We start from the raw sequence: 13832 nt of genomic DNA on the forward strand, positions 1-13832 counted from the left end.
TTATAACTGACTTTTTATTAGTCAAAAATATGACACAACAGGTCATATTAGGTACTCCTTTTCTGGAGAAAATAATGCCAATTAAAGGCATCGACAACCATGGAATACATGGACAGGTTAATAATAAACCTATTTATTTCTCATTCAAATCTCCTCCTCAAATTAGTTTTATCAATGAGATTTCTGAATTGAGAAGTGTCAAAGAACATCATCTGAGTTTCCTGCACAAAGAATTACAGTTGTTAACCCTTGAACAACAGTTGGAAACTCTAGGGACCAAAGAGAAAATTAGTTCTCTCCAAAAATTATTAACCCAAGAAATTTGTAGTGACATTCCTACAGCTTTTTGGGATCGACATAAATATATTGTGTCCTTACCATATATTGATGGGTTCAATGAAAGAACCATTCCCACCAAAGCTAGGCCTAGTCAAATGAAACATGCTTTACTAGACCTCTGCAAAAAGGAAATCCAAAATCTGTTGGATAAAAAATTAATTAGAAAATCTTACTCCCCATGGAGTTGTACTGCTTTTTATGTCAATAAAAATGCAGAAAAGGAACAAGGTGTTCCCAGATTAGTAGTTAATTATAAACCCCTCAATGACTGTTTGAGATGGATTCGCTATCCTATCCCAAATAAAAAAGATTTATTAGACAGATTGTTTTCTGCTAAAATCTTTTCCAAATTTGATTTGAAATCTGGATATTGGCAAATTCAAATTAATGAAAAGGATAAATATAAAAGTGCATTCACTGTCCCTTTTGGTCACTTTGAATGGAATGTTATGCCTTTCGGTTTGAAAAATGCTCCATCTGAATTTCAAAATATTATGAATGATATATTTGCTCCTTATTCTGAATTCACCATTGTTTATATTGATGATATACTTGTTTATTCAGAATCTATTGATGCTCATTTTAAGCATTTACATGTTTTCAAATCAGTTATTAGAAAACATGGGTTGGTGATATCGGCACCTAAAATGAAATTGTTTCAGACCTCTGTTAGATTTTTAGGTCATAACATTCACAAGGGAAAAATAGTTCCCATTGATAGAAGCATTGAGTTTGCCTCTAAGTTCCCGGATGAACTACTAGAGAAAACTCAACTTCAGAGATTTTTAGGAAGTCTCAATTATATTGCAGATTATTATCCTCATCTTGCACAAGATTCTGCAATATTGCACAAAAGACTCAGAAAGAATCCTGAGCCATAGACTCCTAAACATACTCAGGCAGTCCAAGTAATTAATAGTAAGGTTAAACAACTCCCTTGTCTTAACCTCACTAACCCTTCGTATCCGAAGGTTGTCGAGACAGAGGCCTCCCATATAGGCTATGGTGGCATTTTGAAACAAAGAAATCCATCAGGTAAAGAAGAACTTGTTCGATTTACCTCTGGAAATTGGCATGATGCACAGCTTAATTATTCCACTGTCAAACAAGAAATATTGGCAATAATTAAGTGCATTCATAAATTTCAGGATGATTTATTAAATCAAAAATTCCTTGTAAGAGTTGATTGTTCAGCAGCCAAATCGATTCTTAAGAAGGATGTGAAGAATCTTACTTCCAAACAAATCTTTGCCAGATGGCAGGTGGAATTAAGCGCCTTTGATTTTGATATAGAACATATCAAAGGAGAATTGAACTCCTTACCTGATTTTCTAACCCGTGAATTTCTCCAGGGTCAAAATCATGTATAACCCCGCAAGGGGCAATCCACTCCCAATGAGAGGACGTGGTAATCAATAATCCAGAGGCCGAGGCCGAAAGAATCCAGAAAGAGGAAATTCCTCAGACAAAAAGGGCAAAGTCCCAGTGTCGTATAAAGAGACACTTGAAGTAGAACCAGAGTATATTACTCTTCCGGATACGGAGACAATTCTACTCCTCAATAAAGAGGATTTTGAGGGTACATTGGATTCATGGGAGATGTTACAGAAATGGCTTGGAGAAGCCTACTGTCCCATCCGTGCAGGAAAACGATGGTATTCCTTTGAATCAATTTTGGTTCATCTGAATTCTATATCAGTGCATCATACACTGACAAATGTGGCTAAATGGGATAGCCCACGAGCGTACAGTAAATGTACAATACAAAGATTCATGCATCCCTCAACATGGGGAAAATTTGATTTGGCTAAAATAGCTAATCTTCCTAATGATAAGGAATTTAATTATTGGGATTATATGGATTCTTGGTATAATACCTTTTATTACCAAAATCCTTCCCATAGGCATTCCTGGTTTTTCCAATGGGAAAAGAATGTCTTTCAGAGGTCATTACCTCTACCCAGTTGGGTATTTGCATGGTGGAACAAATTTGGGCCACCCATTTCAATATTACCTGAGCCCATTAAGGCTTGTTTTAGTAAATGGACTCAATCCAGTCCTGAGATTAAAGCTCTGGGTTATGAAAAACCCCCAAAGCATTGGGACAGTCTTCTCTTCTTTATGGTATTTTCTCTACCAAGGATTTGGAAATGGGATTGTACTACCGGCTTTAATGATAAAAGCCTACCAGTATTAGTACGAACATTTCATGTTCGATGGTGGAAAAATTTCCCCAATATTGATACCAAAGTTGCAGAAATTAAGTCTGCTATCATGCAAAATGAAAACAATCTTGGATTACATCGCATCCCGGAAGTCCATTATGACTCCGATAATCTATTTGCAAGTTTCTAAACTCAATTGAAGAGTTTGATTCCGAATATATCGGAAAAAAATATTATGAAAAAATTATTAGAATCAATGAAGGATTCTATGGTCACTCCGTGCAATGAAGGCACTTCTTCTCACCACCCAGCAGACGACAACATGTCCGTGTCTGAACCTTCTGCTGCTGAAGATGATGAAGACATTGATTATAATAGCACTGAGCAAGATGATAATGCTCAAGACTCTTTACCGGATAGTCAGCCACCTGAGGAGGATCCGGAAGAATATATTAATCTCATGTTGCAAGCATTCAAGGCAACATCTAAAAAGAAATAATTTTGCAGGATATGACTATGACAGATAAATCTGTTCCAGATTCGTCGGCCAAGTCCGTCCAAAAGCTACAGAGGAAATCTTATCCTCCGGCCCACAGCTGGCCTATTTGTCACATCAATCAAGGCTCATACAGTATATTTGATCGGACATTTTCCATAAAGTCTCACTCATGGGATGCCGCCAATAGCCGCCTGCATCGGATAAGAGTTAAGGCTCTTCGTCAACAAAAGATGCTTTGGGACCAAGCCCATCAAATGTCTCTTTCCAATCCCCATCATGGAGATAAAGTGGATGATAAAGATGAAGATAATCAAGATGATGACTCATCCAAGAATCTCAATTATAGAGATCATGACTCACCACCTCAATCATAGAGGTTACTTTTTGTATTAGTGGTGGATTTCAAATATGTTCAAATCCACATTAGTTCACTTCTTCTATAAAAGGAGTTAGTTTCTTTAGACAAGGCATCACTTGAAAAACCTTCCCCTCTATCTTCAAGGTTGCCTACTCGTGTGTTTTAAGTCTTGGAGTTTATTGTAAGTACTTTATGATATTGTGAATAAATTCGTAGTAAGTTAAAGTTATTCTCTGCCTGTTTTCCCTTTCCCTTTTACTTGCCTTCTGTCAATCTTCCATCTTCCCGCTGTAATTGGTATCAGAGCCATGGAAGGTTAAACCTTGAATATCCAGGTATGAAGTGAATTATTATAAATTTTATATATCTTAATCATCAGAGGAATTAACTTCGTTCCGTAATGTTATAATACTTTACTATTCATCTTCGTTCTTGTTATGATATGGGACGTCACCCAAGTCGCGTTGAGATATGCCCGTGTTGTCGTTGCCGTGGAGAGGTGTAGGCGTTGAAGGGCCGCTATATTCTTAAATCGTTGACAGACGTGTATCTGATCAAGAAGATGATGAATAGTAAATTGATTATGATATTAGGAATCAAAGTTTGCTTCGTTCATGATTACAATATATTCTGTTTATAATATGTTTACTTCATACTAGGATATTCCCCCTTTTGGTTCTTTTTTACCACTCTTAGCTGTAGTGTAACTTAGTTTACTGTTTACTTTTATTTTCTGTAATTGTTTTAACTTTATTTTCTATATATATATATATATATATATATATATATAGAGAGAGAGAGAGAGAGAGAGAGAGAGAGAGAGAGAGGGGGGGGGGGGGGGGGGGGGGGGGGGGGGGGGGGGGGGGTGGTTGATCCAATTGGAAATGGTGACTGGGACAGTGTATGAAAATAGGAGCGGTGCGAGCGACGAATTAGGTTATGGGGCTTAGGGATGACGAGGCCATGGCGACGGCGAGGAATGAGAAGAGCGATGGGTTGGGAGAAAAATGAGGGGAGGGAAAAAAAGGGGAGCGGGGAGGGGGAACTGGGTTTTGTTTCGCACACTTGATAAGATGGAATGGCTGAGATAACCATTTTTGTATGTTTCACAAGAAATGACCTTTGGTATTGGATTAACTCTCTCTCTTTTTCTCTCTCTCTCTCTATATATATATATATATATATATAATATCTGATTTTGATTTTACAGAACAACTGCTAGGAGATACGTTGTTGGGTCCAAAGAAGAAAATTAAAAGGATGGTAACCTTGGAAATGATTCAGACCAAAGCAATAGGACAGATTACTGAAAAGCAAGAAAGAGCCATGACCTTCTCCTAGCGCCAAGGCAACATAGAAGACAAGGGTGGAGGGACAGAACAGTGAAAAATCTTGACAGAGCCATGACCATCTCCTAGCGCCAAGGCAACGTAGAAGACAAGGGTGGAGGGCCCTCCCCTCTTGCTATCAAGAAAAGTAAGATACTCTAAATAATGGTCTGATAAAATATTATTATATATTCTTTACTTTTAATAAAATATTCTTAAAGAAGATGAATGCGGATGAAATAGTTCTTGATGATGATCGGGCTGAGACAACCATTTGCCAACCCACTTGCAGCATGAGAGGGAGCTGCTCAACCTCACTCAAGGTAGAAAAGGTGTTGAATAGTCCCATTCAATGTGACAGCGTCGGAGGGAAGCAAGAAAAGTTCATAACCTTCCAAATCCCTTCTAAAATCTAAGCACTTGTGTTCTTGAGGGGAGTAACAGTTGCTGTTGTAGTAATTTTTTCTCGTTTTCATGTCAATACAAATCAATATTGGGTGCAAAAGAAGACTAAATTCAAACTCCAAAACTGCTTTTGAATCCGGTGCGGAAAGCGGGGATGGAATGACGGTGAAAAACCCTAATCTCTGGTTTTTTGTCGTCGCAACGGGGAAGTCGACGATGGAGGTTGAGGACGGCAGAGAGGCGATCCGGATTGGAGACTCGTCCCGACTCAGATCTTGACCTGCCCGACTCTCGTTATCCATGTCAAGTATTAGGAGTAAATTGAACCCCGGGAACCGACGTGCTACGGGAGAAATCCAAGCCATTTACCCGAATTACCAGTAGCCAAAACCATGAACGAAACCTAAAGCACCCGCGGCTTTTTTACATTGTTGCTTCACCTCCCACAACCTGTCTACTTCAATTGAATGATGCTCGACAGAATCGCCACTCAATCTGTTTATAATATAAAATTAATAAAATGAATTAAAGACTAGATCTGCACCTACTTTTATCCGGTTAGATACCAAATTATTGATATTAATAACGGAATCTCTATGATAACACATCTTCTAGATAACCCTTGTAATCTGTCTATGGATAATGCTTATCTTGTAAATTTGTAATCTATAAATACCTATCTTGAACAGGTAATTTAAATATTAATGAATCATAAAAATTTATAGGTTACAAATTTACAAGATAAGCATTATCGATAAATTGCATGATATGGGTTATCTACAGGATAAGTTATCGTACAGATAACAGGTAATTGTTATCCATTATTTCTATCATACCCCCACAAGATAGAGTTACAAGAGGAGAGTCCAATTTGGTCTTCAAGAAGATAAGCTTGTTTGTGGAAACGCTTTGGCGATAGCATCTACTAACAGGAAAACCTATACCATCACCAATCACAATATCATCAGTGTCGTCATAATAAAAAGTGTGATAAAAGATATTACTCAAGTCGGATGTAACATAGTGTGATGTGCCACTTTCCAATAGCCAAGTAGAATTAGAATATGTGGAGGTTGGAAGATATGATCATGGTTGCCATTGTGCTAAAGGGCATAATTGCACGACACCACTGGCAATGTTAGAAAGTAGGTCCGGGGTCGACCACCCGAAGGTCGACGGGCATGAAATGGGAAAGCGAAGAGGGAGAGAAGTATTAGGTATCGACGGTGGCAACGGCAACAATGAGGAATGATGGAGGTGATAGCATGACCCTCGATGGCACAACTTTGGTGACGGTAGAGAGGAGAGAGACCAGGGTTAATATAGTTCATCGGAGGACGATGGAAGTACCACTAGGACAACGGTGAGGAAGGGCGGTCCTCAGTGGTGCAACTCTAGCGACAGTAGAGATCAGAGAGACAAGCATTGTGAAACGATACAAAGAAAGATGATTGACTCGATGTTCATTTGCAAAGGTAAGTTTTTCATTCCTCAACCAAGCATCGCGATATCTCAAGTACCGATGGCGACAATAGAAAGAGAGACTGTTGATCGAGAGCTCTGACACCATGTAGAAGAATTGGAAGAAAGAAAGAACTTTGTTGTTCTTTATATTAATGAATCATAGGTATTTATAGGTTACATATTTACAAGATAAGAATTATCAGTATATTACATGATAAAAGTTATCTATATGATAAGTGTTATCATAGAGATAACTGAGAAACACCTCTATCAATGTGCTTCTTTGGAAGCAAGAAAAGTTAATGTACAAAAGGATAATAATGACTTGGCAAAAGCAATAAAGGTTAAAGGTAGAATACTAAACACCTAACCTACCTAATGCATCAGCTCATGAGTATAAAAGAGAGAATCTTTTGAAGATTGTTATGAACCTTTTGAAAGTAAAACTTGGAAATATTAAGAATTCAATAATGTGATGTAGTTTCAGGTAAAAGGTTTGATCTTTTGTGGAAACTGTTGAGAGTTAGACAAAGAATGCGACGGGCCACTTCCATGAATTGCGATAAAAGTCTCCCGCAGTGCCGTGCATTAGCTGCTAAATCGCCATCAAAGATTCAAACTGATGCAGTTCGCAACAAGCTAGCATTCTTGTAATAAAGACAAGACGCCACCTTGTTTACACAGACAGCTTGAAGCACACGCTGCGATAACGAAGACGGAAGATTTGGAAATTTACCACTTGATGGAACCCTCTGAGACATTGTGGCATCGAAGAGGAAAATTTCAGAAAGAAGATTAAAGATTTTCATCAGAAGTCTCGAGCACGTGGATGGACCAACCTCCTTCCATGTTTTGGCGTTATGTTTCTAATCATCTAATGTGTTTTTCTCCCACTGGTCTTCAATTTCCACTCTAACGGCTGTTGCCGTATCTCTTTTGATCTTCTGTTAGCAAATATACGTTCTGATCTGCAATGAATTGCGATAAGATTTTCATCTACTTGACCGCTGTAAGCATCCAATTGAAACACTATCGAGAGTTCTGTAAAAATCTGGGCGAAAGTGTGCAGTTGATGGGACAGGAGATGCAATATCTTCTTCTCTTTGATTTTTCTGCTGGACTCTTCTCTTGTTCGTTTTGAATTTTGAGAGAGAATTTGCTGAAAAGAACAAATTTTCGGAAGGATAGTTCAAGCAAGTACAGAGAGAATCAAAGTAAGAGATGGTAAATTCTATCAATGGTGTTTGGGCTAAAAATGCTAATCATGGATAAGAGCTAAAAATGCTCGCATAAATGGCACAAGTACGTGCATGGACCACGGTCCTTTCATATTTTGGTGAAATGTTTTAATCATCTAATGGTCCTTCATTCCACCCCAACGCTGCTGCCTTATCTCTTTTGATCTTGTTGTGGCAAATCTACTTTCTCTACAAGGAATTGGGATAAGATTTCTATCTTCGTAGCCCTTGTAAACATCCCAACTAAATACTATTGAAACCATGGAATTTGCTCTTGATTGGATTCTTCTTCGGATTGACTTTTCTACGGGAGAGAGAATTTTCTGGAAAAAAAAAACAAGTGGGTTGCTGTTGGTTTCCCTAACCCATTCGGGTTTTTTATTTTTCAGGGAAGGGGATCTAGTTCAGAGATCGGGTTTTAGGAAACCCGTCCCTGACATGACCCGTGCCCACCCTTATATACTAGTAGGGGTGGCATCGAAACGAACCGAGGCCGAACCTGCCTATATTTGAGCTGAACTTGATTTAAATACTTCAAACTCGAACTCAAATCGAGCCTAAAATTGTAATCGAACTCGAACCTAATAATTTTAACCGAGCTCGAACTCCAACCTATATTTAAAACTTTGCATAAAATACAAGTCAAATAAATTCTATATGAAATTATACATATATTTTACATAAATTTGGGCATAACCTCTATTTAAAATTAGACATAACCTCTACATATTAACCCTGCATAAAAATATCTATACATTATGCATAAACTTTATTCAATAATCAAACATAAAAACATTCATTTGAAAAGGAACACTAGTTTTATGTATTTGTACTCAATCAGATTGTTCTGAATGAAGGACTGTAAAACCAGATCATCAAGATAGATAAAAAGTTTAAGAAAAATGGTTTTGGATGATTTAATTTTATGCCCATTTTCGTTTTTTCTTCGGAGCATGGATTCATACAACATCAGTTCTAAAATGTTACCAATCTGTTCTTTTGAAGAACTTGAGTGGAGTTAGCATTAAGAGAGTACCTCAAATAATTTGAGTCTCTTTAAGAACCATGAGGAAGAGACAGCCAGAGTTCAAGAAACAGTTTTTTTTTCACGTGCAAAATCACACGATGTCTTTGCACGCGTAGGGGACAGGGGGGTCTAGCGGTGTCGATGAGGAGTTGTCGTCGGGGCTGACGGCGACAACGAAAGCAACGGCGAAGGTAACTGCTACCGAGACGACAAAGGGGTAAGGGAGTCTGCAACAAAGGTGGCCGGCGGGCAGCTGTCGACGGCGATGGAGTCGGCCACAGCAGCGGACGGGAGGGGCTCGGCATTGATAAGAATCGGTGACGGCAAACGAGGGGAGGAAGAAATCGAAGTCGAACTCGAAGAGTTGAAGACGACTCCCGCTCCTAGGCCCTCGTTAAGTTAACGAAATAGCTCGCGAGCTTTCGAACCGAACCATGGTTTCGTCAAACTCGGCTTGTCAACTCAAACGAACCTTATTTGGATCTCAAACTCGGTTCGAGATCCAGATAAATTGAATCGAACCAAGTCAGAACCGAGCTAAGCTTGAGCCACTTGCAAACCGGACATAGTAGCAATTTGACTAGTATAACTATGCTAATCCAAAACGTTAAAATTAAACAAAGCAGATGAGATACAAATAGGGCACCGTAAATGGTTCATTTTAAAGATTAAAAAAAAGAAGAAGGTATATATACGTTAATTAGACGAAACATATGGACAAGAAAGAGGTCCCTCGTCCCTACAGTGTGAAGAGAGGAAGACATCAGCTGTGTCTCAACCCCCCAATAATGGCTGTGTCCCACCTCCACTCGCCCTTGTCGACTACTCTTCTCACTCTTCTTCCATTACAGCAAATGGGGGGCACGTTCCTATTTCTATCCATCCTTATCGAATAGATAAAAAAAGCCAAAGCTTAAAGTCATGCAGATGGATAGGGCTCGACTTCCCTTCTATTCTTTATTGGATGATCACCTGCCCACATCACCACAACATCAAGCATGTGTACATGTCTATCAAATATGGGTATTTTTTATATTAAATTTAGAAATTAGTTATTTTTGTTAATATTTATTAAGAAACGGGTAATTTAGTAAAACTTGAAAGAATGGTAAGAACAAGTGGGCAGTACCTGTGTCAGCCCCACGCTCTAGAAGAAAATATCACCATGTGATGGGAACAGGGGGCCCATGTTTCATCACCACAGAATCATCAAGAGATGCAGCTCACCGAGTTAGGGACGATGACGAGATTTTTATCCAAGCAAATTTGATAAAAGACTGGAGTCCGAACAGTATAAATACACTTGGTTAGATCACGAGAAGAAGATCAAAACGTAGGTGGCTTCTCCAAGTTTATAATCTATCTTGGCCATGGATCCCTACAAGGTTTAGCTTACTTCGTTTTTTTATGCTGCTGCTTCTTTCTTCTCAGATGTTTCAGATCATTTGCTTCAATGGTTTTTTGAGTTGGGTTTTACGTACAGTTTCTTCCTCCCCGTTTCAAGGTCATCCTTCATTTACAGTGTCTTTATTTTCGTTTCAAATGACATATTTTTGTTGATCCGTGAGTGGATCGCGCGATCTGAAGTTTGATCCACCACGTGAAAGTTCAAAATGGAGTTCAGTTTAGGACCATGATCCTCTTTGCATTTCTCCCACAAAGAGAGTTTCATGTTCCAGTTTTCATGACTGTAGCAGAGTGAATGACAGGAACTGCCTGCTACCCTAGAGCTTTCCAACTTTTTCTCATCTTGTGATCTTTCTCTTTGAGGGTTTTTTAGTTGCCTGAGAGTTGATCTAGTTTATGATCTTATCCCTGTTTTCATCAGATCTTCTTCATTCGGTCGATCTCTCCTCTGAGAAGTTCATCTCCTGCTCATATTTTACTTTTTCAGTGACATTTCAGCCGTGAACTTTTCTGAATCAACTTTTCTTCCTTGTTGTTGGATGTGCAGTACCGCCCTTCAAGCAATTACAACACATCCTTCTGCACCACCAACTCTGGCCTGCCCGTCTGGAACAATAATTCAGCACTTACAGTCGGAACCCGAGGTACAGCCACGAAAGCACAGAGAATTTTATATATTATGGCTAAGATAACTTCGTATCTGAAACTGTCCCACCACCTCTGTTCGTTTCCGTAGTTGGATTTTTGGTAGCAGAGGTTTTTCTGACCGAAAGCAGCCTTTTCTTGACTGGAAACTGAACCCAGTTGACCCAGTTCTACACCTTTAGATTTGATCGAGCTAGAACCTAATAAAAAACGAGTTATTAATTTCAAGAATACTGATTCAGTTTTGGGTTTCTAAAGATTCTGAGCTTACGAAATCACAGGTCCGATTCTGCTGGAGGATTACCATTTGGTGGAAAAGATTGCAGCGTTCCATAGGGAGCGGATCCCGGAGCGAGTTGTCCATGCAAGGGGAGCGAGTGCCAAGGGCTTCTTTGAGGTCACCCATGACATTACTCACCTTACCTGCGCTGATTTATTCAGGGCTCCCGGCGTTCAGACGCCGCTCATCACCCGCTTCTCCACCGTCATCCATGAGAGGGGCAGCCCGGAGACCATCAGGGATCCTCGCGGGTTTGCCATCAAGTTCTACACTAGAGAGGTAAATTACTTGCGATTTCTTCTGTGATCTGTCTGCATCATTTTGAATTGGGGAACACAGGCATGACAATAGGAGACCAGATTCAATTCTTCTCTTATTATAGGCCAGAAAAGGTTAGAATAGCAAAACACATCAAGTCAACTTTTTCGTCTTTCCAATTTCAACATCTTTAATTGGCTGTAATCCAGAATACAGAAAATGGGTAAGTTTGTCTGGATCAGAAATTTTACAGTAAGCTGATCACTGTTGTTCGTGTTCAGGGCAACTGGGATCTCGTTGGAAACAACTTTCCGGTCTTCTTCATCCGGGACGGGATGAAGTTCCCTGACGTGATTCACGCCTTCAAACCCAACCCTAAGTCCCACATCCAAGAGAACTGGCGAATCCTCGACTTCTGCTCCTACCACCCCGAGAGCCTGCACACCTTCGCCTGGTTCTACGACGACGTCGGCATCCCCTTGAACTACCGGCACATGGAAGGCTTCGGCGTCCACACCTACACTCTCATCAACAAGGCCGGCAAGGTCACCTACGTCAAGTTCCACTGGAAACCCACTTGCGGAATCAAGTGTTTGACGGACGAAGAAGCAGTGATCGTAGGAGGGAAGAACCACAGCCACGCCACCAAGGATCTCTACGATTCCATCGCGCAAGGAAACAACCCAGAGTGGAAACTCTACATCCAAACCATGGATCCTGCGGATGAAGATAAATTCGACTTCGATCCGTTGGACGTGACGAAGATCTGGCCGGAGGACATCTTCCCGCTCCAGCCGGTGGGGAGGATGGTGTTGAATAGGAACATCGATAATTTCTTTGCTGAGAATGAACAGCTTGCCTTTGCGCCTTCTCTGGTTGTTCCGGGGATCTATTACTCGGACGACAAGATGCTTCAGTGTAGGATTTTCGCCTACAACGACACGCAGAGGCACCGTCTGGGGCCAAACTACCTGATGCTTCCGGTGAATGCACCCAAGTGTTCCTACCATAATAATCATTACGACGGCCCCATGAATTTCATGCACAGGGAAGAGGAGGTGAGAATTTTTTTTATATTTTTGTTTCTCTCTGTTTGAAATCGATAAGATGAGGAGATTGTGCTTAAAATTGACATTTTTCAGGTGGATTACTTCCCTTCAAGGTATGATCCAGTGCGACATGCAGAGAAGTTCCCGATACCGGACAAGGTTTTGACGGGCAGACGAACAAAGGTGAGTCTGAACGTTTACTTGTAAAGAAGATTTTCAGTTTTGGATTCAAACCGCCATTTATGTTCTTAATTTTCTCGTCTTCCTCTAAATTACAGGCAATCATCGGCAAGGAGAACAATTTCAAACAGGCCGGAGATCGTTACCGATCATTTTCGCCGGATCGGTAAATTTCTTTGCTCCAAGAATATTTTATGAATTTAAGATTTCGGAGGAGACCCGTGATGACTGTCAACGACTGATCTTTCCCTCTGGATTTTGCAGGCAAGAACGATTCATCACCCGAATTATCGATGGGCTGTCTGACCCACGGCTCACCCACGAGCTCCGAACTATATGGATCTCATATTGGACTCAGGTAAAAAACTCGTTTCAAAAAAGACATATTTGGGCCATTTTGTTTTAAGCCCATATGATTAAAACTGATTAGGGGTTTTTGTTGTAATGGGTGAGAGCAGTGTGACAAAACTCTGGGCCAAAGGATCGCGTCTCGCCTCAGCGTGAAGCCCAGCATGTGAATACCCACAGGTGCCTACTCCCATGTGAATGAAGTACACGTGTGGGAGATGAGATACTCGTGTTCGACGGATGTCCAGGACGACCCCTACACGGATCATGCAGTTTTACTTGTTTACGCTTGTTACATAATCATGTACCTTGCACAACTGTTGCGGTAAATAAGTGCCAAGTGGATGACACGTGTCGTCTTAATTAGCTGTTATAAGATCTCATTTTCTTATTTCGGTTCTTGTAATCCCACCGTCAGATGGTAAGAGATTGGGCCACTAGATGAACGGCTCTACTTTTTGGCCGTTACCTCAATCTTACTACCATGATAGGTTCTTAACCAAGGGGTACAAATCAATTGAAACAATATAAACGAGCAAAATTGCAACAACAAATACGTGATTGACATATGTAAAAAATATATGATAATAGATCACAATAAAAAAATAATAGATTAAAAGTTTAACCTGGCCTCCTCGATTAAAACACTGCAAATGTGAAAAATAGAGCAATGTGGTGAAGAGTTATTTGGAAAAGATGAATTTAAGAATTCAAATCAGGTCTAAGAGAGGCAGTTTGTGACTTCTCCAACGAGAAACTTCTGAATAGACGAGACATTCTTCTTCTGGAATTTAATCGTTATTGCTAGAGGTAAGCATCTTTCATCCTTCGCTCTTGCATTC

At 40.0% G+C, this 13832-nt stretch overlaps 1 protein-coding gene across 1 annotated transcript; it reads left to right on the forward strand.

Moving 5' to 3' along the window:
• Window positions 1-10143: 10143 nt before the first annotated feature.
• Window positions 10144-13430, forward strand: LOC137944754 (catalase isozyme 2-like). The gene is made up of 8 exons (XM_068790493.1): window positions 10144-10208; window positions 10778-10874; window positions 11157-11434; window positions 11695-12471; window positions 12556-12645; window positions 12741-12808; window positions 12907-13000; window positions 13101-13430. The coding sequence occupies exons 1-8, from the start codon at window positions 10194-10196 to the stop codon at window positions 13158-13160; spliced, it is 1479 nt and encodes a 492-aa protein (XP_068646594.1). The 5' UTR covers window positions 10144-10193; the 3' UTR covers window positions 13161-13430.
• The last annotated feature ends 402 nt before the right edge of the window (window positions 13431-13832 follow it).

The sequence above is a fragment of the Aristolochia californica genome, unplaced genomic scaffold, assembly GCF_029961685.1.
Source record: "Aristolochia californica isolate CCGP_79_NKW_82.1479 unplaced genomic scaffold, dmAriCali1.0.hap1 SCAF_11, whole genome shotgun sequence".
NCBI lineage: Eukaryota > Viridiplantae > Streptophyta > Magnoliopsida > Piperales > Aristolochiaceae > Aristolochia > Aristolochia californica.